Source organism: Haemaphysalis longicornis, unplaced genomic scaffold (assembly GCF_048455015.1).
Source record: "Haemaphysalis longicornis isolate Haplotype H1 unplaced genomic scaffold, Haemaphysalis longicornis Haplotype H1 scaffold_7, whole genome shotgun sequence".
In the NCBI taxonomy this organism is placed as follows: Eukaryota; Metazoa; Arthropoda; class Arachnida; order Ixodida; family Ixodidae; genus Haemaphysalis; species Haemaphysalis longicornis.
The window spans coordinates 95,754,403-95,779,334 of NW_027526422.1; the positions used below are offsets into that span (position 1 = coordinate 95,754,403).

The 24,932-nt window shown below is 48.8% G+C and overlaps 3 protein-coding genes across 3 annotated transcripts in view; 1 reads left to right on the forward strand and 2 right to left on the reverse strand.

Annotated features, from left to right (window-relative positions):
* The first annotated feature begins 1,852 nt into the window (after positions 1-1,852).
* LOC144146133 (uncharacterized) lies at positions 1,853-5,102 on the forward strand. Its single transcript, XM_077678089.1, has 3 exons — positions 1,853-2,215; positions 2,662-2,931; positions 3,024-5,102. The coding sequence occupies exons 1-3, from the start codon at positions 1,984-1,986 to the stop codon at positions 4,172-4,174; spliced, it is 1,653 nt and encodes a 550-aa protein (XP_077534215.1). The 5' UTR covers positions 1,853-1,983; the 3' UTR covers positions 4,175-5,102.
* Positions 5,103-5,284: 182 nt separating this feature from the next.
* On the reverse strand, positions 5,285-9,609 carry LOC144146132 (uncharacterized). The gene is made up of 2 exons (XM_077678087.1): positions 9,195-9,609; positions 5,285-8,671 (listed from the first exon to the last, which is right to left on the reverse strand). Exons 1-2 carry the CDS (start codon positions 9,528-9,530, stop codon positions 7,214-7,216), a joined length of 1,794 nt encoding a protein of 597 aa, XP_077534213.1. The 5' UTR covers positions 9,531-9,609; the 3' UTR covers positions 5,285-7,213.
* A 7,185-nt stretch (positions 9,610-16,794) lies between these two features.
* The window catches only part of LOC144146134 (uncharacterized), a 42,311-nt gene continuing 34,173 nt past the window's right edge, over positions 16,795-24,932 (reverse strand). Inside the window, exon 2 of the mRNA XM_077678090.1 lies at positions 16,795-17,325. Coding sequence (XP_077534216.1) covers positions 16,981-17,316 — 336 coding nt within the window. The 5' untranslated portion in view covers positions 17,317-17,325 and the 3' untranslated portion in view covers positions 16,795-16,980. The remainder of the gene's footprint in view (positions 17,326-24,932) is intronic.

Genomic DNA, 24,932 nt, shown 5'->3' on the forward strand with positions numbered 1-24,932 from the left:
TCGTCTTAAATGCATTAACGGCTACGAAAACCTATTGGATGCTTCTAAGGTTGGAAATGGGCTGAGCGCTTTTTGCAGCGCTATGCGCACATGGCTCCACGCGATCTGAGTAGGAATAAAACTATTAGGAATATTAGTATTCATTTCTACCACTTTAAATTATCTTGACTGGTTTCAATGACTACGGTTTCCGCGTCAGCCTTTGCGCTGGCGCGGTTTCATGGCTGGGATACCTCTATACGTGTGCTTTGTAGAGAAAGGCACTTGCGTACGATGTGGATTACCGCGCAGCCGTAGAAACGTTGCGGTAATTCACCCTTTCTGAAACCGTGAGCTTTGTGCCTTCAGTTTTGGTGAGCGACACTTTGACAGCATGGGAGCCTGAAAGCCGAAGTGGAACTCCCACATTTGTGGGGGTCATTTTATCAAGTGCCAAAGTTATTCACCCTACCAACAGCACAAGCCACAAACCATCCCTCCTCCCCTTCCCGTTTTACCACATTCGTGGAATAAAGGCTGGCACCGATAGTTAAAAAATGTGACAGTGTTAACGTCAGCAGGTGTTTTTTAATGCTTAAGTATTCTTTACAGAGTACCTAACAAATCGTGTAATGCCTTGTGAAGACACCAAAAACGCGCGATTAGTTTCCTCAAATATGTGTGCATCAGCCCGAGTCCTCCAGCGCAGACACATTTCCGACACGCTGGAAAAAGTTTAGATTTGGAGAGGGGTGCATGGAAGTTAAAAATTAAACAGCAAAATCATCTAGCCCCTCGTCTAATGATTACGATGGTTGAACGCAAAGCTTTCTTCGTGCGAAATGAATGGGAAATGGTCAAAGACGCTGTGGTCAAAAGACCAAACTGCGTGCTGGTCAAATTCGAGACTCAACTAATGAAAGCTTAAATCCAGAATGCAACCAAGGAAACACATACGAGAAAGCTTTGCAATAAACCATCATCGTCGTTAGACGGAGGAGTGCATGATTTTTTAAGCGTAGGTGGCAGCTTGTAACGGCAGCATTCAGTTGTGAAGCTGCGTACAGGCTTCAGGCACCCTCCTGTCTTGCGTCCTTCAGCCACGTGGAAATTGGTTTTTGAATAACCATTTACCAACTAGCCAGCAACCATTGCGATTCTTATAAATCAATGCTTCTCCACGACAAGCAATAACGTTCTACTATCATGCGGTATTTATTCTATCAACGATTCCCGATGACTGTAGTAAGAGCATTTCTGTGAAATTAAGCACGTTTCAGCCGTATGTAATAAAGTTACGGAAGCGTCGTCCATCACAATTTCTGTTTTGAGGTAAATCTTGGAAGGCACCCCCAAACTTAGCCTTTCGCTTGTGCACGACAGTCGGACGTCGACGCCGTTTTGTCAGCTGCTAAAGGCCAGCGGCGCAGCATTCCTGGATGGGTTGCACAAACCGGCTGTGTAGGAGTATTTAGCTGCAATATACTCCTCGATACGCGAAACTGCATGCAGGCATGAACAAATTACATGAAGGAACGGACTTCCACTTCCAGCTTGACGTCCAGCTTGGCGCATTGAGCGTCGTCTGCTATTTGTAAATACTGAGTATGGGCGTTAATCACACACATGGCATGCCTCGTAAAGGTAACATCCGAGCTCGAGATTTACCGATCTGAAAAAAGTCCTTGTGGTTATGCACGCTTTGCAAGCCACACCGCAGAAAAACGATAGAAAGCCATGCACAATAACGCTGCGCTGACCGCCACCTGCATTCCACTGACGAGCGGTTCGCCACGAGCGGCGCTGTTCGCTGAAGCGACGGTGGTGCCATACAACGGCCGCCCGGTCCCTATACATAGTGTGCACGCGCGTCACCGAGCGCCGCTTCGTCACTTCCGGTACGCGCGACGGGCATGCCTGGGTACCTACCGACGCTACCGACGCTGTCGCGAACCTCGGGCCCGTAGACGAACGGAGCTTGCGTTCGCTTATTTTGGCTTCAAGATGCCAATTTGTGCAATTTTTGGCTGTAGGAGTAGAAGCAAGTCGTCTTCTAAGTCCACGAACAGGGAGCAAGGCGTGGGGATGTTTTCTTTGCCCAAAGTCATAACCCGACATTGCGAACGGACATTACAGCTGTCCGAAAAGCGCCGGCGTGTTTGGCTCGCGCGCATTAACAGGAACGACTTGAAGAACCTCGACAACATCCGTGTCTGCGGACGCCACTTCGTTACGGGTGAGTGCTGTCTAAATAAACAGATTGTTTACAGTGATTACCTGCGCGCCCTTCGCCACGTCCGGCCGTCTCGGGCTCCGCGCGGTTCACTGCATGCGATTGAGGGCTTTGTGCTTTTATTTCCTTAATTTGCTGTTACATGACGTTGATAGGGCTTGCAGGCTGTATGTGCGCTGGGGACGGGCTTGAACGAGTCGCGTCGCATTTACGAGTCACGAGCCATGCGGATATAAATTTGGTAGTTAGAAGTCGTTCCCCGCAAGCGCTTGTTTCTCGCCGCTGCCGAAGTCACGCATGGCGATTCTGTTCAGCACAGAGTTGCACCTCTTGCTTTTTGCTTGCCCTTCTCTGGTTAGCAAACTTAACCTGCCTAGTGGGTGCAGACTGAGAGGACTTGAATCAAACTAAACACTGACAAAAAGTCGACAAACCATGCTTGTTTGCAGGAAAGCCATCAAATCTGATGGATGACAACAACCCTGATTGGGCACCTAGCCAGCATTTAGGCTACGGTCGTGACCAAGGTGTCCTCAAGAAGACTGAACGATACGAACGTGTGAAGCGACGCAGCAGGAAATCCGTCACCGGAATGGCAAATGTGACAACAGACTTTGCTGATGCTTCCACGTCAGAAGACAGCGACGCTAGTGGTGGGCCCCGTTCTACGGATCCTGCACCCCTACCAAGTGCTTCACTAGACGAGAGGCCATCAAAAGGTATGCTTGTGACTCCAGCCTTTTGTTAACACAAATGGTGTCTTGTCTAAAAGTGCTGTCAAGTGATGACATGGCTTTTATTGCTCTCACAGATGCAGAGGTTCAAACGGAGCTCACTGGGGCAGAATTGCAAGCCATCCAGGCAGAAAATGAAAAGCTGACTTGCCAGCTCCACGCCCTAGAGCAGCGGAAACACCATCTAGAAGCTGTCTCGGAAGCCCTAGACACAGACAACCGGAGGTTGGCCGGTGAAGTGCGCATTTTAATGGCGAAGAAGGATGACTTGGAGGTGACGGAGGCGTCACTTCAACAAGATGATGCTAAAGTTTTTTTTTATACAGGAGTAGCTAACTTTGCTCTCCTTTTTGCAATTTTTCAGCTTGTCGAAGTTGCTGTGAGGCACACGCCTCAACATAGCCTGGCAAAGTTTCAGGAATTTCTTGTTTTTTTGATGAAACTGAAATGGAACTTCCCTCTCCAGGATCTTGCTTACAGGTTTGGAATCTCGCACTCCACTGTAAGTAGGATCCTGGAGAGGTGGCTTCATGGTGCGTTCTGGCGGCTCCAGTCGCAAATAGTGTGGCCAGCTCGCAGGGAACTGCAAAGGACAATGCCGCAAGAATTTGTTGACTCCTTCGGAACCAAGGTGGCAGTCATAATAGACTGTTTCGAGATAAAGATTGAACGGCCATCGTCTTTGCTTCCGAGGAGCGAAACGTGGTCTCAGTACAAAGGCAGTAACACTGCAAAGTTCCTCATTGGCATAAGTCCCCAAGGATCGATAACCTTCATATCGGAAGGATGGGGAGGGAGAACAAGCGACAAACACATCACGGAGCAGTGTGGTCTCCTCGATAAACTCGCACATGGTGACGTTGTGCTTGCAGACAGGGGTTTCGACATCGCAGACAGTGTTGGCCTGTACTGTGCCACACTGCACATCCCAGCCTTCACAAAAGGCAAAAATCAGCTCTCAGCACTGGAAGTTGCGAAAACCCGCAAACTTGCCAGTGTAAGAATACACGTCGAAAGGGTCATCGGCCTGGTTCGCAATAAGTTCATCATCATGAAAGCTGTTCAGCCGGTAGATTTTGTGACCGTAAAGTCAGGCGATAAATACACCACATTGGATAAGATAGTTACGGTGTGCTGTGCTCTCGCAAACCTGTGCCCATCTGTAGTGCCTGCGAACATGTGCCCATCTGTAGTGCCTGCAAACGAGACTAATGATCCAGAGCGATAACCAGCAAGACCAAAAAATCCAGTCACTAACAGTACAGTGAAATCTTGTTAATTCGACTGCTTGTAGGGTTCAATGCACCGAAGCCACATGTGGGCCATGAAGTGCACTGTAGTGGAGGGCTACCGTTTAATTTTGAACCTGGAAAATGTGTGCCAAAATCTCGGCACACTGGTGTTTTTGCTTTTTGCCTCCATCAGGAAAGCAGCCACCACAATAAATCAAACTCGCGTCTTTGGGCTCAGCAGCACAACACCGTAGCCAGTGCAGTGCGTTAAGTATCCATAGAAATCTGTATAAAAAAAGCATGTTAATTCAAATGCGAGTAAGTTCCGCCACAGATAATTAAAACCAGCACCCACTGTGCTGGTGTTCTCGAGTACAGTGGTATGTGGTGCTCTGAGAGGTGGGGGGCATAATTTCTCAAATCAAGTGCAGAACATGTCGCTGCTAGTGGAGACAATGAAAAAGATGAGAAGACGTAGTACCAGTGCGGCTGGCTGCTCGGATGGAATGTTGTGTCACTTCTTCCCTTTTGCAGTTGAAGAGGTGGCCCTGTTTTAGATACGCTCATTAAAGCAAAGAGTGCTGGCTGTTGTCGCCTTTAGGGCAAAAAATTCAAGCACTAAATTGCTTACATGCGCTTCCCAACCGATGTGTACTGTTATTTACTTCAATTAGTTTGAACTTTCATAATTCAAATTGAGACAGCTTCCCCATGCAGTTTAAATTAATGAGCTTTTACTGTAGTCCTTTTTAGATGACTTGTTAAAGGCAGCAGTTGTCATTTGAAATGCTGTTCAAATTGTGTAGCTGCATGATTCACTGCTGTATCATTGCCTATTCGTGAGTAAAGCTGTTTTGCTTTAGCAGGTAGCCATCTGTGGCTACACTTGTGTAGTGTTGCTTAGCATATGTATAATTATTTCACTTCTCTGTGTGTGAATTTGGCAATAAATTCTAAGCATTGCCTGTGTCTAATTTTTTGTGATTTGTTATGTATCATATTTTAGAAAAATGCAGGGAAGTTATGTTTAACACAAAACTGCAGCATGATCAAGTGAGCATGTTGTGGGTTTGTAGCAATGAATAAGGTTGTGTATTTCTTAGGCAAGATAGCGATAGTTCTAAACAAAAGTTTGTTTAAACATTGCCTGGAGGTCTTCCAGAGAAACTTTTCAGCTGCTGGTGGTAGTGGTGAAAACTTTATTCACCCAAAGCTGTTAAGAAAGAGGCGCCGGCTGGGAGCACTGGCACACTACAGTCCCCTAGTCGACGGCCAGGAGCCCGTGGGCCCTAGCAGCGAGTTCGGCCAGCTGGATCACACACTCTTGCACTTGTGGGTCGGAGCTGAGCAGCGTAGCCTCCCATTGCTCTAGAGTGGTAAGGGGCAGGGACAGAGTAGCATGGAGAGGAGGTTTGGAGGGGCACGCACCCACCATGTGGTGGAGGGAAGCGAAAGGCGCGCCGCACCATGTGCACGTGTGGCAGTATCGCGTTGGGAAGTAGAGGTGGCACAATGCGGGATGTGGGAAGGTGTTAGTTTGCAGCCGACGCCACTGGACAGACTGCCTACGCTTTAAGGTGGGAGCGGGGCCAGGGAAGTGCGTCCTACTAAGGCGGTAGTGCTGCGCGATTTCCCGATACCTAACCAAGCGATCCCTCCCTCCCACCCGAGGTGGAGAGGCAGCATCCGAGGCATCCCGGCAGCAGAAATCTCGGGCTACCTCGTTAGCCAGCTCGTTACCCGGAAGGGATGAATGGGCCGGTGTCCATATCAGGCGTGGGCAATGTGCAGGCGGATTCGGTGCTGTCTGCAGGATGCGTGCGGTGATGGGGGAAACACGACCCGTCGCAAAGTTCCAAAGAGCCGTCTGCGAGTCGGAGATTATTGCGGTGGCCGGGGCAGCTGTAAGGACCAGAGCAATGGCGACTTCTTCACCAACTTCAGGGTGAGGCGTGGAGACCGAGCAGGAAGCAACAGAGTCCCCTCGGGAGTTGACGACTACGGCGACGCAGGCTGCACGGTCGGGATATTCCGCTGCGTCGACGTACAGGGTGGTGGGGTGAGAAGCGTGGGCCTTGTGTAAGGCCTTGGCCCGGGCAAGGCGGCGTTCTTGATGGAAGGCAGGGTTCATATTCCGTGGGATGGGGGCCACACTGTAGCGGGATCGTAAAGAGTCACTCAAACTGACCTTATCTCCGTGCTGCGTAGAAAGGAGATGTCCAGTTTGGTTAGGATGGAGCAACCCGTCGGTGTAGAGGCCAGACGGTGGAGTTGACCAACACGCTGCGCTTCAACCAGCTCCTCGAAGGTGTTGTATGTCCCGGTGTTGAGAAGCTTCTCAGTAGAGGTATGACGAGGGAGACCCATGGCCGGCTTGACCGCCTTGCGGATGGTGCATTGGAGGCATCCAATTTCGGTCTGGGTAAACTTCAGAAAGAGGGTGGCGTATGTGGTGCGGCTGGTAATGAATGCTTGCACCAAGCGAAGGAGGTTGGCTTCTTTGAGACCATGGTTGCGGTTGGCTATGCGGGCAATGAGTCTGCCAATCTGGTCGGTGGTGTTTTCGAGACTGCGGATAATTTCAGTATTAGCCCCATTTTCTTGAATTCGGAGTCCGAGAATGCGAATGGAGGGGACATGTGGAATGAGGTTGCCTTGTAGCATGACCTGAATATCAGGGGCACAGGCACCCCGATGGCGACGCTTTCTCGAGTGGTAGAAGAAGAGCTCAGACTTCTGCGGTGAGCAACTGAGCCCCCGTTCATGGGCGTAAGTGGCGATGATGTTGGCAGCTTGATGAAGGCGGTCTTGAATTTCACCCGTGTGTACGAGATTTCGGCGCACGATAAAGATCCCCAGGTGGTCAAAATTAATCCGGAGCCCTCCACTACGGCGCGCCTCATCGCCTGCGTTGTGTCGGCGCGTTAAACCCCACAATCAGAATTTCACCATCGCTGCCCCCAGCTGTCCAAACGGTGATGTCACCTGCGTAGATGCTGTGGTGCAGGCTCCGTTCGGCCCCCTAGCGGCGGTCCTCAGCTGCTGGCACATTCGGAGCAGAACCATGCCTTCTGTTTTGGAGCACGCTTGATTCCAAGGCAGCTGTAGTGGAACCACTTGTATTTGCACTGCCTCCCATCGCACGCTACCATTTTGCCTGCTTCAGGGCCTCCACAGTAGCAAAATGGCTCCGTACCACTTGTGTTTCCAGGGTTCTCCGCCGTCTTTCTTGTGAAATGCTCTGCAAAGAGCTCTGGCAAGATTACGTGGGTGAAAAATTTTTCAGCCTGTGGTAGCACACCTTGGAAAAAGGCATCATCTTTTGGCACTCTTTCGACGTGCAGAAATGTTGGGGACCAGACAACAAAATCGCAATACGCAGACCTGCACACAGCCATTTGCGTCTGGATTTGGTAATAATAGCTATGGGTCCGCTTCAACTGCAAGTTTCCATTGGCATACTCCAGACAAAACTCCGCTTTGCTGCATGCTTCCTGAAGCCCACCAGTAACCAAAGACAACGGGCACTTTACCTCAACAGTGCCCTTACCACAGCATGCGCACTGCACTAAAGCATCTGGGCTGGCCGCAATGAAGGGGTTTTCTTCACTGAGCCAGACACCTGACTTCGAGCACGAGAAGTTGACGTGGTGCTTCCTTTTTTCTGTAGCATAGCTGCTCAGGGCGTCAGCTTCGTGCTTCAATCCCCATGCTGTGGCTGCTGTAGAAAACTTGTGCTTTTCAGGGTAGCAAATCTTTTTGATTAGGCTGACCGAGGGTGTGTCGATGCTTGTACAACAAACAGTCTTCATTACAGACGCTGTTATGCGGCCAGTCCGATATGCATACCATTTCGGGCAGTTTGATTGCATTCTTGTGCTACTTTCTACGTAGCGTATCATTTCTTCATTTACACGCAACTGTGCAAGAAAGGTCTCGCTGCGGGAGACAAGTGATGGCAAGTCCTCGGACTGTGCTTCTGGGCATGTCAACATTGTAAACAGCTGTGGTTCCCTGTTCTGTGGTGGTTCAAACATCTCGCAGTAATGCGGAAGAACCATAAACACTGCCGGTTTCACACCGGATGCTTCAACTCTGGAGTAAAAGAGTTCTAGCTCTTCTTTTGTAGGTGCAGGCGGGACAGGATAGCTTGGTGCAGGGAGGTCAGGCTCATCTTCCATACTGCAACCAGGGAGGGCACTGTCCATACGTTTCCTCTTCGACTGGGCAGACGAAAAGTCGATGTCGCGTAGCCGTTTGAATTCTGCACGCGGGTTGTGTGCTGGCAGCCAGATGTTATCCTTTTCAGTGCACGTTTTTGCATCCCTTATTCGGACTGCAGTGTCGACGGCAAACAATGTCGCTCCAACGTGTGAGCACGCCTCGCCCACTCCTGCCATGCAAGTGCAGTGGGCAGTTATGATGCTGCCATCAGCACAGGCCAAAATCCAGGTTTTCAAGGGTGGGTCCCGGAGCCTCTGAGAGTGGTTGACCTGGAAAAAAAAAATAAACGTATGACTTTAAAAATTTAACTGACAAAATATGTGGTGGCCTACACACAGAAATTATGGGCATCTAGCATTGTTGCTGTCAGCAGAGAAGAGGGCTGATGAAAGCGTGATAAAAATCGTGAGGGGGACGGGGTTAATGAAGCTCAGAAATGTTGCTGGCAATGTAAAGTGCAGTGAAATTGGGTTAAACATGTTTGAAGGAAGGGTCAGAGAAAGCTGGCTGGTTAATTATGAACATCACTATGTCGTCCGCCGGTACTCCACTACACACTAAAGTGCAAACCAGCGGAAAAAAAAGAACAAGCATTCTGTTGTACCGGTACGTAGTGACCACGCGAAGTCGCTGCCTTTTTTTTTTTTTTTTTTTTTACTGCCTGATTCAACGAATGCAGTAAAGAGCCTCAGCTTCGTCACTGCTTAACACACGAGGATAAGCACACTTTAGCGCTGTATAAACTACTTTTTTTCTGGTTTGTTTGGGAACGCGCATTTCGCGTAAACTTACCTCGCTCAGCACGATCACACGTTTCGATGGGAGCTGCTTCACTGCGATGCCCTTCACCCAGCCGCTGGTGAAGAAGTTGTGGGCCTCGAGGGCCTTGTACGCCTTCATTTCTTCGTGTGTCACGAAATTCGTGGTCAGGACAAGGTAATTGAATATGTCCGCGTAGGTGGTCGAAGGCAACAAGTCGGCGTCCGCGGTAGCGTCGCTTCCGATGGAAAGCCGGTACGGGTCCACGTCGTCGCACATTTGCACTTTCACCTCGTATCGGGCTCTCGCTGCTCCGATGAGCTCGTCGAAATACGACGGCATAAAACCACCCGGCTTAATTTTCGCCATCGTGCGCAGAAAACTGGTGGCTGGCGGTCAGCACGCGAACGGCATGGCTACTGCGGCACGGCGTGGCATAGGGGTAGGTACCCACGGAGGTACCCAGGTATGGCGGAAGCGTATGGCGCAAACGTCACACTGTGGAAGTGACGTCACATGAACACTATGGTCTGTGTTATCTGTGTTTCAAGGGAAGAGCGTGTTCCTTTCTTTCATTCTATGCCACATGTGTTATCTCTTCTGATACGGAGAGCGTTCCGAACTAAGGTGAACAGCCTAGAATAATCTTCTTTGTTCTGGATGTAATCCGACGGTTCCAGAAACAGTCGCGCCCAAAGATGAATTCCCGTAGAGCGCCGAGGCCGCGGCATTCGAATCGTCGACGCTCGCCTTCGCACGTCACTTTGTTGACTGCTGCTTCGCCGCCTGTGTACTCTTTGAGTTGTTAGGGGAGCACAAGTTCGCTCCAATAAACTTGTTTTCCTTGAGGACAACTGCGTCGTCTTTGGCTTCGTGACAATAGCAACTTGTTATTATCGGTAGAAACACGAGAAATTAAAAAAAAACGAAGCCCGAGGAGTCATAGAGTTTAATACAATTAACGCTATGCGAGGAGTTCATCATCAAAAAAAGATCCAGGTAGTAGTAGAGAATTTTTATTGGATAAGGAGGACTACTGAACACTATAGAAAAAAGGTGTGGGGAGGGAGGGAAAATAAACAAACGGTGGTAGTTTCTACAGTCTCATTTGATTGAATCAATGGGCCAGTTCTTGGTATCTGCAGTTAATGGGCCAGTTCAGTAGTTCGTAGAGGAGGTCAGTGGTTCGTACAGGTTGGGCAGTTCAGTAACCCACTCAAATAACCCGTGCTGTACACCGCTTTTAATTAAGTAAATTGCAATTTCAGGAAATATTTGTGCATCAGTTTGTTGTGAATCGGGGTATGAGTGGAGGGATTTTTATGTGCCCTTTTCTGCAAAGGCTAGCCACTGTAGCACCCCTGAACAATGTGTACAAAGTCCAATGGAATGATGGCAATAATTAGATACACCCGGGGGGGGGGGGGGGGTTACCGCGATGCGTTTCAGTTGTGTCGGCTGCATTTGCAAGAAATTTGCTAACGCACATTTTACCTGAGCAAGGAAGGTGGTAGGCGACTGAGGTAGCTAGCTGGAGCTTGTTCTTTTATACGGGCCCGTCGACCAATCGATCTTGCCTTGCGATGTTCCAATCCATTACTTGCCCCCGGTTTGTATTATTTCGTCCCTCTATCTCATTGTGTTCCCTACTCCTAGCCCTTTTTTATTCGTAATTTGAACTATCCATAGCCGTTCCCGAAGTTCTTTAATTGCTCATTGAATTTCTGTTGTGAGAGCAGTTCTGGGTTAAAACTGCTAAGAACTACTGAGGACTGCTAAGAACTACCGAGGACGGGTAAATAAAAGTTACCACCCGCCTCTCAGCGTCCACTCTTTTAGTCGGATGGTCCACCTGTTGCCAGCTCTTCGCGTTGACCGCTTGCCCCAAGTCCACGTCTTTATTTTAAATTGAGCGATGTGTGTGTCTTCCACCCAAATTTTTGAATTCCCTTATCCAAGATGTTCATATCTCTAAGCGTTAATCCTCTAATCCTTCTTTCCACAGATTGTTGGGCTAACCACAAGTTTTCTGCACGTTTTAAGTAAAGTGTCAATTAAGTTTCTGCATCATAAGTAACCACCGGCAATACGCATTGCTTGCATGCGATTCTTTTTAGTGACAGGTAAAGGTATACCCTACTGTTCATTATTACGGAGTGCTTGCCAAATTTACTCCTCTGCATGCCAATACTGCGCCAGATTCCTTTCTTGGTTTAGATCAGTATTGACAGCTTATCCAAGATAGCCACGTCTTCAGGCCACAGTTAATAACCAATAGCCACTCCCAAAGCGGAACGTAAAAGCTTCACCTAAAGACCCAAGATTTACTGCAGTCGCATTTTGCGCTGTTTACATGATGTCCTATTCCACCGAAATAGCCTGCAGTGTCATGAGTAACTTAACTGCATACTGTACCAAAACCAAAGAAATGTCTGCATCCAGATTCGCAGGCTACATGTCTGCAAAACCGCAAAAGCTAACAGAGCGGCCTTTCAGGCTACGTCGCTGTTCAATATGTCAAATGTCGGGAGTGATTGGAGATCGAAATATGCGCAGCGGTTCCAAGTACTTCAGTTTCTCGCCCAACCATCAGTTCGCAGTTCATACTCCCCTTCCCCCCACACCCCTAATCCCCAACCCCCCGAGCGAAGGGAGACCTTGTTGTCCAGCCCCGCCCTGCCGACTCAGCTCGCACTGACGGCCAGGGGCCAGGAGTTGCTGTAGACATACGGGTCCCTTGATAGGGAACCACCCCGTCTGGTGCCTGAGCGCACCATCGAATTTTCGAGCTCTATAAAGTTGACTCTCTCTCTCTCTCTCTCTCTCTCTCTCTCTCTCTCTCTCTCTCTCTCTCTCTCTCTCTCTCTCTCTCTCTCTCTACTCATATTTCAACCACGGCATATGGTTGCCGTCCTTTTTCTTGGTTCGTTCAAATATTTTCAGACAAAAAAAATCATCAGTGAAAGACGCAGACGCGTATACTCCAGCAATTTCCGTGCTTTTGCTCGGTCACTTCACATTAATTAAAAGGAACAGCTGCTAAAACCACCACTTTCCCCATAAGAAGAAAATTTACCGCGTAAAGCAGGCTTGCCGTCGAACGATACTACCGATCCAAGAAAAAATTAGGGTCCTTTCCAGGGATTGATACACACCCCCCTAACACCCCCCCCCCCCTGAAGGACTTCGACACCCCCCCCCCCCCAAAAAAAAAAAGATTCCACAACCACAAGCACCCTGCCTAGGGATTTATACAACACCCCCCCAAACATCCCACCGACAACCCCCCAAAATCGGAATTCTGCATAAACCCCTGGTCCTTTCATTCCGTAAAAATGATGACCTGCGAAGCTGGGCACATTCGAAGGAGTGCACGAAACAAGCCACGTTTGTTTGTACTTTGTGATTGAGCATATTTCCTAGCCATTTAGCGGAATGAAACTTGGAAGGACTCGAGCTTTGTTCAAGCGGACAAACGTGCGGCTGTCTGTTTCCCTCAAGCGTCGTAGGCATCTTACTGTCTGTGTTAACACACCACGCAGTTAATGCGCTCGACCAGTGAAGGCACCAGACAGGTCGCATTCGGCTGTTTGACGTCCGCCAGCACAACGGACATGTCATCAGTGAGGGCATGAAACCTCCAGCTTTGCCTTTGCTTAGGACTAACATATCGGTAGCCTACAAGTTGGGCCTTAAGGCACGCCAAGAAATCTTTAGTGTGGCGTTGGGACTGACGCTGGGCAGTTTATACCCGCGTCACCCCTTCCCTTTTCTCTTTTCTGCACATTAACCTTCGCGCAATCGAGTTATAAAATGAAAAATATGGGAGGCTTCACACACGGTCACACCAATTTTACAGGCGGGCCACTTACGCTTGTGTCTAAAAATGGTCCTAGGGGTTTCATATTTTGGTAAGAGAGCTGTATATTGCCCTGAAAAATGTCTCCCCAGCAGTACCTTTAAGTATAGTGAAACCGACTTGAAAGACTGAGTGTAAAGCCGTTTTTTTTCTTTCTAAAGCTGGCTTTCCCACACACTATGTTGCAGTGAAGCTTACCCAATGAAAAAAAAAAAGAGTTCTTACATGTTTTGCGGCATCAGACGGTCATCAGACGGTCGGCAATCATCAGTCGGTGCGACACCAGTCGGTCAGCAATACTAAACTCCGTAGCACATAACTCAGCAACACTGAACTTAACGACATAACTCAGGGAGAAGCGATGCTCACGCATTCCCACATCGTAAGACAAAGCCTAGGTGCTGCCGTAGTAATTCTTTCGCTTCGTTATCACGTTATCCGCCCTGCGCTATCACGCTTTATGACTTCGCTCCGAAGCTGCTTTTCAAAATATTCTGGCTACCTGTTAAATAACTTCCCTTTAAATGTACGGGGCTTCGACCACCGGAAGGGGGAGGGATAAACCAGTATACAATTATCACCCCGCCAAAGGAATCTGATGAAATGAACACGAGAAAAAGACCATGGACACATTGCTTCCTTCTGATAGTAGATGGGAATTAAGAAAAATTCACCATCTTCCCGTAGGGGAACCCTGAGTAGTATGCGAAGCAGCCATGGGCTCGACTCAAGTTCCCATTAGTTTTCAGTTCGATCGTGGCGTTGCGGGAGGAGAATGAGGGGAGAGGAGCGCGCGCGCGTCATTTATACCGCGGAGCTACAGTGGCGCCCCCAGCGGAGTATGCAGCGGCTACCGTCGCGCCTCTAACCCTAAGCTGCTTCGCATTATCGCGCGCGGAGCCGCAGGTGTTGCCATTCGTTGCGCAATCCCAGAGAGGAGAGGAGCTTCGGAGAGGAGAGGAGGAATGCCTCGCATACTACTCAGGGTTCCCCTACGGGAAGATGACGACTGTGGTTGAACGCGAAGCTATCTCGTGATGTATTCTTTGGTTGGCCGATCCCTAGGGGCATCCTGCCACAATCATCATCAGCGGTGCCTGGCCAGGCATGCGCAGTGGGTGCGCGGACGGCGGACAACAACGGCAAGGGAGGGAAGGACACAGCCCCGAGCATGAGATGCTTCGCATCTAAAAAATAACAGTCCAGCCATTCCGTCATCACGTTTCAAAGCAAGGTGGGGATGGCGCTTGGGAGCAATTCGCTTTAACCACTGCCCAATGGCCCAAACACAGCTCGGGTGTAAAACAACGAAGCGCTCAAATCAAAAACCAAAACTACCGTCAGGACCAAAAAAAAAACTAAAATGCGAGGGTTTTTCAAGGCAAGTTATCTCTTTCATTCGCTCTGTTCGAGATTGCCTCCACGACGACCTGCATAGCACGCGAAAAATGCGTTTTTTCAGTTGGCCTGAAGTGCAGTGTCATCAAATTATAGCGCCTTCCATCGCCGACTTTCATGTCGGCGATCGGATGCGAATGACGCCTGAGGCCTGGCGTTATATCGGCCGTAAACGGAATCCCAAGCCACCGTTTTATGGCCCCGTGTACGCCATGCGCATAGAAAAGGAAGAGCGATGTGTGCTCGTCATCGCGAGCGATCTGTAACAAGGTCACCACGCTTCCTGTACGGTGCTCTTAACAGGTAGCAAACACAAAAGCCGGCGGCTGTTTATGTGAGTGTAAACCGTGAGAGAAATCCCTATAGGCCTCCGGCGCGGAACCGATCTAGACGCGGCCATCGGAATTGCTCGACGAACAGGAAGCGTATATCCTTGCGTGAGGGGCAGCACTGCGTTCCCCCAAGACTACAGCAACACCGCTAACCAACGGGAGTGATCATTGGGAAATCTGTCTCAAGTTGTTTGAATTGCTACCTTATTTCTTGTCATCTTTTTTCCTCGTTTTTCCTCTTATTTAGATCTCCCCCTATATTTCTTCAACGTGTGCAGCCAGAGATTGCTTAGTTTATTGACTGTAAAAACGAATGGAAGGACGGTTGGGTAGGTGAGATTGTGGATGGATAGATAGATGGATGGATGAATGATGTTGGCCTCGTCGCACCTACAGTACCATCTGCAACCTCACAGTGATTTGTGAACTGCTTATTGCTAATTATTTCTTGCAAAGCTTCGTTTAGTTCGAGTGGTCCGATAAATGCATTTTAAAGTGTAGATGTTTTTTGGGGGTATTTTTGCCACCGACGTTCAATGCTCTTTTTGCCTCTACCGCTGCCGCATATCCGCCCGCCCCTTTCGTTTCCTTTGAATTTTATACGGCTTCAGGAAGTTCCACCTCCCCGTTGTTTTATTTCTCGTATTCCCCTTGACTATGACATATCGAAGAGCAAAATGGCAAGAGCATTTGGATTTTCACATCTGTACACCGCATTGTACATCTGTACACGGCCACTGAAGCAAAATCACATCATCTTCCCGCGGGGAACCCTGATGAAGATGCGAAGCATCATGGGGGTTCCATGTAGTGATCTGGTGTTTATTAGCGCCAGAGGGAATTCCGCGTCCGGGTCCACACTGGTGGCAAAGGCACGCAAATACTGTTGTGTTACGGTGAGTAGGCGGTGGTTCTCGAGGCGCCGAAACTCGTCCATCATGTTCTTGTCGATGTTGCTGTCTCTGTGGTAGAATCGGTAGTCTCCGTCAGCGTTGGTGAGGTAAAGGTTGTTGACGTTGGTGCACCGGCTGACAGCAACGTACACGCCCTCCTCTTCGCAGCTTTGTCTTCTTCTCCTTCTTCTTCAATGGTTCCCCTACGGGAAGATGACGACGGTGGTTGAACGCGAAGCTATCTCGTGATGGATTGTTTAGTTCGCCAATCCCTAATGACATCCTGCCACCATCATCAGAGGCGCTGCGGACGGGGCACGGACGCGGGACATCCCCCCGAGCAAGAGATGCTTCGCACCTAAAAGCAAAACGCAAATGTGAACTCGGTGAGTTTGCTTGACTTCGCTTCGACCTGTTCTGCTTGCAGAAACAAAGTTTCGTCACACAAAGTGGGTGAATGAATACATCAGCGCTAATGCTCAAAGATGAAGACACCCTGCTCGGGAGAGGTCACCGTGGCCGCAGCATTCTCTAGAAGCCATTAAGGATAATTGTAGACATGGCTTCGAGTGTGCCAATCCTTCCCGAGACGACTTGCAGATCCAGCCACAGCTGCCTCGAGTTGATGACGAACAGCTGGTAGAAGTCTACAATGCTGAGTATGACTTCACATCCACCACTCGCCGCCAAGAAGACGACGACCTCTTCGACGCATATGATGATTACTAGCACCGCAACTATGCAAATGAGCAATGATACTGCGCACCTAACTATGTGCACGGCAATGCTCACCTACAACAGCTTCGCCATTCAAGTCTTGCGAGTAAGTGCAAGCTTCCCTGAATTTTTGCAAATTTCGCACCACCGTATACGGTTTGTTGGTTTCCTCGTCTTGTCCCTTGCACAGCATCAAGCGCACGCAAATTTTGCATTCAGGACTGTACCAACTAGCCCATACACAAGCCTTTGTTAGAGATTATTATTTTGGAGCGGCAGTCGACGCCGTCCGATCTTGTTATTGGTGTGATTTCTTGGCTCGGTCTATTTATTCATTAGCACTTTGCCCCGCTTTAAGCATGTATAGATTACACAAAGCCAGTAGCCTTTAGTAACGTATATTTGATCCAACGCATGTGAAAACTGAGGGAAAACATGATTAAGAACAGAACAGAAGGAATAAAAAGAAATTAAGTCCGCCACGTAGCACCGTGGGAATTACATGGCGGTTGACGGGCTCACAGTCATTCTGGTTCTATTTTCACCATGAGAGCCACCTCCACAGACAGGCTGCGGGCGGATCCGACACCAGAAAGCCCACCAGCGTTCCCGTAACCCCGTCAGCCACTAATGGCCGCCAGGGACCCGGATTCCGTCTGGACTAGGCCCTTGTCGATGGCGTCACCTCCGCGGCCACCACTCCCACCACCTTTACGCCTCGCGGACAGCTGCTGCGTCGTCCGTATGCGGCGAGGGCCCCAGTGGACAACGTCAACTAGGAGGATGGCCGTGCCGATCGCGTGGGTAGCGAGGCGAGTAAGGGTTCGCAAAGCGATGTTGGCCAGGCGGGTGCAGGTCACGGTCACGACGTCGGCAGGCGGCGAGTAGGGCATCGGAGAGTGATCGGCCGGTCCGGTAGGCACAGGATTGTAGCGACCACGTGGCTGTTCCGGCATCGGTATCCGCTGAAAATGGTGGTCACAATGCAGATTAGCGTATATCTGCTGCCATCACTCATGATCATATAAGTTGCGGATGAGCGGGTGCAACCTCGTCCCTCACAAAAATTACCTAATAAATGTGACAGAAATAATGCAGAGTGCAGCAGCCAGGTTTATGTCATGTAACTGCGATAACACATACACGTGCGCGCGCTCACGCACGCACGCACGCACACGCACGCACACATACACACACATACACATACACACACACACACACGCGCGCGTGCACTCACGCACACATACACACAAATAGCTAGAAATTCGATTTCCGCCATTTTGACAGCCACTGCTATATCGCTTTCTGTACCTGTTCCAAAAATATATTTACACCAATAAACGAACCCGGCTATACAACTTACATACCTATTTTTCACACGAACTGCACAATGTTCGCTTTCATTCGCGTGCACAGTTAAACGCATTTAATTCGCCAGCACTATAGCTCGTGCCAGTAATCTCTGGATTACTGGACCCTGACACCAGGGTCCATATCTAACCCCGGAAAGTTTAATTGTCAGCTTTTCGCGCTTTGCCCACGTAATAGGGTTCAAAACTGTCCAGCACAATATATTATCGCCGATCATGGCTGTTGTATTTTATTTTCATAAACTATATTTTGCTTCTCTAGGCAACCATGAATAACGCAAGACAGACAGAACAGGTAGGGCTCGTCCTGTTCTGTCTGTCTTGCGTTTTTCTCTGTTGCACTTTTTGAACATTTCGTCATGCATATATGCCAACTAGCCCAGTTCGCCATTATACGACCGCATAATTATATTTTGTGTGTAATTAATTCATATTTTCTTATAGCCCTGTTCCTCTAGAAAATTGTACTTTTTATGTCTGTACCTTTTCAAATGCCCGTTTACTCTATGCTCTGCCAACAAGCCTGTAAGCATTAAAAAATTAAAATAAATAAATAAATAAATAAATAAATAAATAAATAAATAAATAAATAAATAAATAAATAAATAAATAAATAAATAAATAAAATAATGCGATGAAGATTATTACAGGCGTCGATGTACCAACATGGTATCATTAGCAAGACCGCTATTTCTAATTTCCCGCATCCTTTGTGGATATTTGTCATATGTTGAGGTCTGTGGACAACTAACGGCAGCGCTTCGCAAAGTGCAAGTGCAGCGAATGGCAGAGCTTTCGTGGTGCTCGGCTACCCAGCTGGACACCAAGTGGCCAACAAACATCCTATTTAAGCTTGGGGACGGTGCCAAGAACCGCGGGAGCACAGCGTCGAATGAAGCGGGAAATGCTTCACGCCATACTACGTGTCATCGACTGAGAAATGGCTCCGCCACCGCGCACCATTTTAGGTGGGTTCGACGACTGGATACGAGCGAGTGAAAATAACCAATGAGCCAGCAGGCACGACCAATGGCTTGGTGGCAAACTGACAATGTGATATTTCGCTTGGATCTGGCCCGCACCTTATAGTACCACAGTTCTGTCGAAGATGTTCACAATCAATTTACTACCACCAGCTTTAACGGTCAGATGGAGCGCTTGCAGAGCACCGGCAATGCTACGTTATTCCCCGCCTTCATCGCCAAGGGTATTCGGAAAAAAAAAAAAAAAAATGCGCGCGAGAGCTACGGATGGCACGCAAAAGGGTCGCGGTCATTTTTTATATAAGCCCGTCTCGTCGAAAAAAATGAACTGAAGCTTGTGCGCAAAAATCGCATTTTCTGACCGCAATAAGCTTCAGGAGCTTAGCAGACAGCGGTCAATAGGCCACAAGAGAAAACGACTATGAGAAATAGCAAAGAAAAGCCAAGTTGAATGGGCAGTGGGTGTTATCCACAAATTTTCCCTGACACTAAGTTCGGCACACAGGAGCGTTCTTGGGCGATGTGTTAGGAGGGATGCTAATAATGTGAAAAAAAATATCTTGTGCGTGACAGCCTCTCACAGCCATAGTGTGATCACATCATCAAACGTAAAATATGAGCTTTGGTTAAGCAAGAAGGGTAATAACGGCTGAGGGTTACTTAGCAGGCGACGGGGCATTTGCCATAGCTCCGATTAAAAATGGAGGCCTCGCCGCCACCACCGTCAATGTCATCAATAATCATCGTCGCCAGCACCACCACCACCACCATCATCATCATCATCATAGCCAAGCTTCCTGTCTGCTTTCGCGTGCACAAGACGATGAAGGAAATTATGAATGGTTGCGTGCAAACTGATAAGGACCCTTCAGCTTTTCGGCCAATTCTTCGCGGAAATATGTCGTATCCGACGCATCTGCTCCCGCCGTGACCTCGAGGTCTTAACTTGCGACCGAAAAAGTGCGTTTTAATAATACGAGTGAACGCCGCCAATATTTCCGCCAAGGTGTGCATATTTATACCAAATCCCACACAGTGTTTACCAACATACGGCGCTGTTTCGCGAGGAAATTTAAGTTGGACAGCGCAGGAGATACCCTAAATCTAGGCCAGGAGAACAGCGTATACGGGAAGCGTTTCATGACTAATGAACACCCTGCGACGTTCGAACAGACTAAAAGCGAACTTCGCAGGTGGCTGCTTGGATGCTATAGTATACTGTGAGCGCACGAACAGATTTCCGTGACAGTCAAGTAAGGGGGTGCAAATTAAGCAGAAATACTTCTACGAGCCTCAAGGAAAAAAAAAATCAGTGCCATTCCACTCTGTGATGGTGAATCACCAGAGGGGCTGTTCGTGGGTTATTGGTTGTCCACGCCATCGCTCCGGGGAAGCATTCAGCCGGATTGCGAGTATAGGCTTCATTGCGCAACACGACATGTGGGAACGCCAGCTTACAAAAACCAAGCCTGCACCAGTCTCCTTAAAGCCGGCTTCACTTCCAAACACCAGTGCGCTGCTGTGAAGACATTTCTTAGGGTAATGCACTCCATCTCGCATCAAAATATGAAGCGCCGGGGGCGAACAGGTGGCCCAAGGGGGAGGGTCTGCCGAAGTGAAGAGGCAGGAAGCGGTGTTCTCGGTCTACGCACGCAAAAGAACGCATGCAGGAGGTAGCCCATACCAACTCCGCTGTGAATAATTTGTTGATTTTGTCATTATTATGGGCACAATGCTTGTACGGCGCAGTTCTGTACGCGTTCCTCTAAAACAAACAAAAGCTCGTTCCCCGTTCGTGAGTCAGTGGCGTAAATCATGGGGGGGTCAGGGGGGTCCTGACCCCCCTTGTGTTCGGGCTGGGGGGGACACCCCTTGCAAGTGTCCCCCCCTTGAGATTCATCTTTCATTTACCTTTGAAAGCTAAAACAACTGTTGTTTTTGTCACTAATAAGTACTGCACGAGCTGAAATAACCATCCCGTTCCCGCTAAATAAAAAGAAGGTTCGTTTTCCACAATCGGCGACGTGCACAAGGTGCAAGCGGAATCACTGAAAGCAGGTAAAACCTGTTTCCGCTGTGGTTCGCCGAAATAAATTAAAATTAGTTCCGCCAATTTGTTTTGAAATTGCTTGCGGTTACCGGGCTCGTTAGCATGCTCGTTTTTCTTATTTTAATTCAAATCACAATAGTAATTTGTATATAAATGAAAATAAAGCACAAAACAAAATGGCCGCCTTGGCAAGATGTGTGTCCCCCCTTGTGATTTTTCTGGATTTACGCCAATGTTCGTGACCAGCCCTGAAACGAGTTTTTATTACATGTTCCTCTAATTATGCGAAAAGAACGCGTTCATGTGACAGTTCCAACAGCGGAACGCGTCGTTAAGTTAACGCTGCGTTTGGTTTTTTACAAGTTCAAATATAGGGGTTGGATACACTGAGGCGAAATAAAGTGAGGTAACGCCATCACATCGAACTACCTATATTATATATGAAGTCGAACATCGTCTGCAGCACATTATCTGGAGGAAGCTTTTCGTGCTTAGAGACGCCTGTCAGCTGGTATACAATATCGCGGCAACGTTCTAATTAGTGTCGCATCATGGCGGCTATCGCAGCAGTCAGTGTTGATTTCACTCAACCGGACCAACCGCTTCCGCTCACTGACCAGCCAGAGTCACTGTTAATTTGATAGCGACGCTGGCTGGTCAGTGAATGGAAGCGGTTTGGCCGGTTGGGTAAAATTAAGACAGACTGATCAGTTGTAGTTGCGAAACGACACCAGCAAGGATCGCTGTACTGGATGGGAGCAGTCTCTCTTGATTTTTACCCAACCGGCCAAACCGCTTCCACTCTCTGACTAGCCAGAGTCATTACTAATGAATAACAGCGACTCTGGCTAGTCAGTGAGCGGAAGTGGTTTGGCCGGTTGGGTAAAAATCAAGAGAGACTGCTTCCATCGCCACCATGATGGGACGCTGTTTAGACCATTGCCAACTATCGCCAATGCGCTGCTACACGCTGCGAAGTAAGGTGGCGCAACGATAGCTACTAGCAAAATGCGAAAAGCAATCGTCGAAGCATGGTGACAAACTTCACGTGGCCGTAGGCCCGCTCGGTGCGTGAGAAAGTTTGCGGCGGCGCGTTCGAGCTCGATAGCGGTCGGGCAATTGAGCTCAGATGTCAGGGATGCTTGCGGTAGCGCGTGAGTTCTGGTTCTCGCATTGCTTTCGGTGGCAGCGGCAATATCTGCGAGAATTCGAGGCTGGAAACTCGACGCCTTGTTTTTACGCGCCCAGAGCGCAACTATGGCGACCCAGGGGTTTATTGACGGGCCAGCAGAGCAGTCTTGCATACGGCACGTTCGACAGACCTGGCAGCCTGCAGAAAGCACGTCTTCTATGTGTGCGGGTGGCTCAGTCCACGTCTGCTGCTGCTCGGCTTACGCGTTCCGCTCGTAAAGGTGCCGTAATGACCGTTCGTACTTATATTTTGTAACCTTGTAAACTTGCTTACTTGTAACCTGTACCTATACTTGTAACCTTTTGTTTTCATCCACCCCTCATGTAAAACCCCGCCCACTGGGGTCTTTGAGGTATTTGTAAATAAATAAATATACATCAAAATTGGTTCATTTAAAAAACGTCTCTGTTCTAATAACAAGGACGCCAATTTTATTACCACTTCCAACATCTAATCGCGACACTTAAGAAAACAATCCGCCGTGGTGACGTAGTGGCTAAGGCATCGTGCTGCTGAGCCAAAGGTCAAGGGCTCGATTCCCGGCCGTGGTGGCCGCTTTTCTGGTGAAAGCAAAAAGCAAAAAAAAAAAAAAGAAGAAGAAGAATCCCGGGCCATCTCCCCTAACGTGAAAAAGGGAGAGGGGCGAAGCATGCAGTGTATATGTATTATTGGCGCCTCGGCGTTTTTGCCAACGGAGATTAAACCTTTGGGGGGTAGAGGTATACAGCTTCGCTGTCTAGCTAAAGGTGTAAACGAGTGCCCCGGTGTTGTTTAGTACGCGTTACGCTCTAGCGCGAGGCATAAACGAGTGTCCCGGTGTTTTAGTACCGTCACTACATGAGACGACGACAGGAGACGCCAACAGCCCCCCCAGCCACTAAAGGGCTTCGCCACTAAAGCGCTCGTGTGCGAGATTTCGGCGCCCGTTAAAGATCCCAGTGTGGCCAAAATTAATCCGGAGCCCTCACTACGGCGCGCCTAATCGCCTGTGTAGCGTCGGTGCTTTAAGCCTCATAAGGCGCGCCTAATCGCCTGTGTAGCGTCGGTGCGTTAAGCCTCATAATTAATCAATTCACCTAAGAAAACACGCGACTCTACAGCCACTTTCCTGTGACGTCTCTATGACGTCACAGAATATTGTTTGAGCGGGTAGCAGCCGCCTCCTTGGCCACCGCCAACAAGCATGACTGGCCGATTGTTGTGGGGCCTCTATATAGTTATGTTTGATCGTATCGCTTGAATGCTAACGGGCAGTTAACACGCTGATAACGTTGATCGCTGACCACTCCGTGGGCAAAAGCGCCAAGGCGCCAAGACCTAAGACGCCCAGCGCTCAGAATCGAAATTACATACTTCATCATAACTTCGAAACAGCATCATAAATTTACACCGCATCATCGAAAGAGGATCACACACTTACACACTGCATGCTTCGACTTTCATCATGTTTCGCGTTAGTAGAGATGGCCCGGTTTCTTGTTTCTTTTTTCGTCCACCATTTTGTCAAACTAACAACGCGCGTGCTTGAAACAAAGGTGTAAGGCTTTGGCTTAAAAACAAAGCGGCCGAGTGCATGAAATGCGAAAAGGCATCTTTCGACCGAGTAAGCTGGGCAGCGAGAGGACGTCGAAGTGACTGACAGAGAGCGTCTACGATTGACAGGTCACAGAGGGAAGAAACTACATGACCACGAGGCCGCAATCATAAATCAAGCAAGCACAAGTTCGCAAACCCGCCCTCGCGGCTTGAAAGCAGCACGAGATGAAAAGAATTCTGCAACGCCGGCCTTTTGTTCCATCATTGTTATGAATGAATGAATGAATGAATGAATGAATGAATGAATGAATGAATGAATGAATGAATGAATGAATAAATAAACAAATAAATAAATAAATAAATAAATAAATAAATAAATAAATAAATAAATAAATAAATAAATAAATAAATAAATAAATAAATAAATAAATAAATAAATAAATAAATAGTTCCAGAGAGGTATACGGGCCACCAGGCACTCCATGAGCTGCAACTTGGGATCGCGAAGCAGTTCGATAGAGTGTAAGCCTTCCACACAGCTATTGGTAAAGCCTGCCGCAAGCCAACTATCATGCTTACGAAATGGTTCTGAAGCGTGCTGAAACGTGCTCCCTTTGTTCGCAATTAGAGATACAGATACGTATGGGATGATTGGAGAGGTAAGCGAGACGTTCGGACGGAGTGGGTGCTCACCGGTGCCACGTCGGCCACGTCGGCGTACCAGAGCAGCTCGAACACGCCGGTGACGGGAGGAGGACCTGGAGGCCACCCTTGTGCCACCGGGTTGCGGTAGTCGTTGTGCATCCGCAGCAGCCCGTCGCCCTCTTTTTGCCCCAGTCCTGCTCGCCTGATGGTGCACTCCCGGTTGGGGAGCTTGCTTCGGACACTGCGTGCATGCGGTCAGCCCCCTGTAGGTGGACTCGACCGGATCTCTCAGCAAGAGCACGACGACCGCCACGGACGCTGGTGTGAGGACGAGGGCTCCGGCTGCCGTCTTTCGATGTTTCCAGGCGGTTCGCCCTACCAGGATTGCAACCTGCAGTCGGTTAGTACTGCGCGTCCTACCGTGCCAGTTCTTCGAATGGTTGGTTGGTTGGTTGGTTGGTTCCTTATGTTATGGCGCGTACCCACGCGGGGGATTGGCCAATAAGCTGCCAGTAATAATTAGGCTGTGACCCGGTTTATTTTAGAGAAAAAAAAATAAAAAGAAGTACGAGAAAAAACATTGAGAGTAGAAAAAAAAAATCTTTGGATTGAACAGGATTGTCAGGAAAAAAAAAAATCTTGCGAATGAAGGCATAGCTATCTAGCAGGGCATCCGGCCTGTCGCCGCAACAAAGGAATGAAAGGCGATCACGACATCTCTGTGGCGAATGCCTGGGCTTCGGATCGGCGCGTGGGGGTGGTGGGTGGTGAGATCCCATAAACTGGCGCATACCCA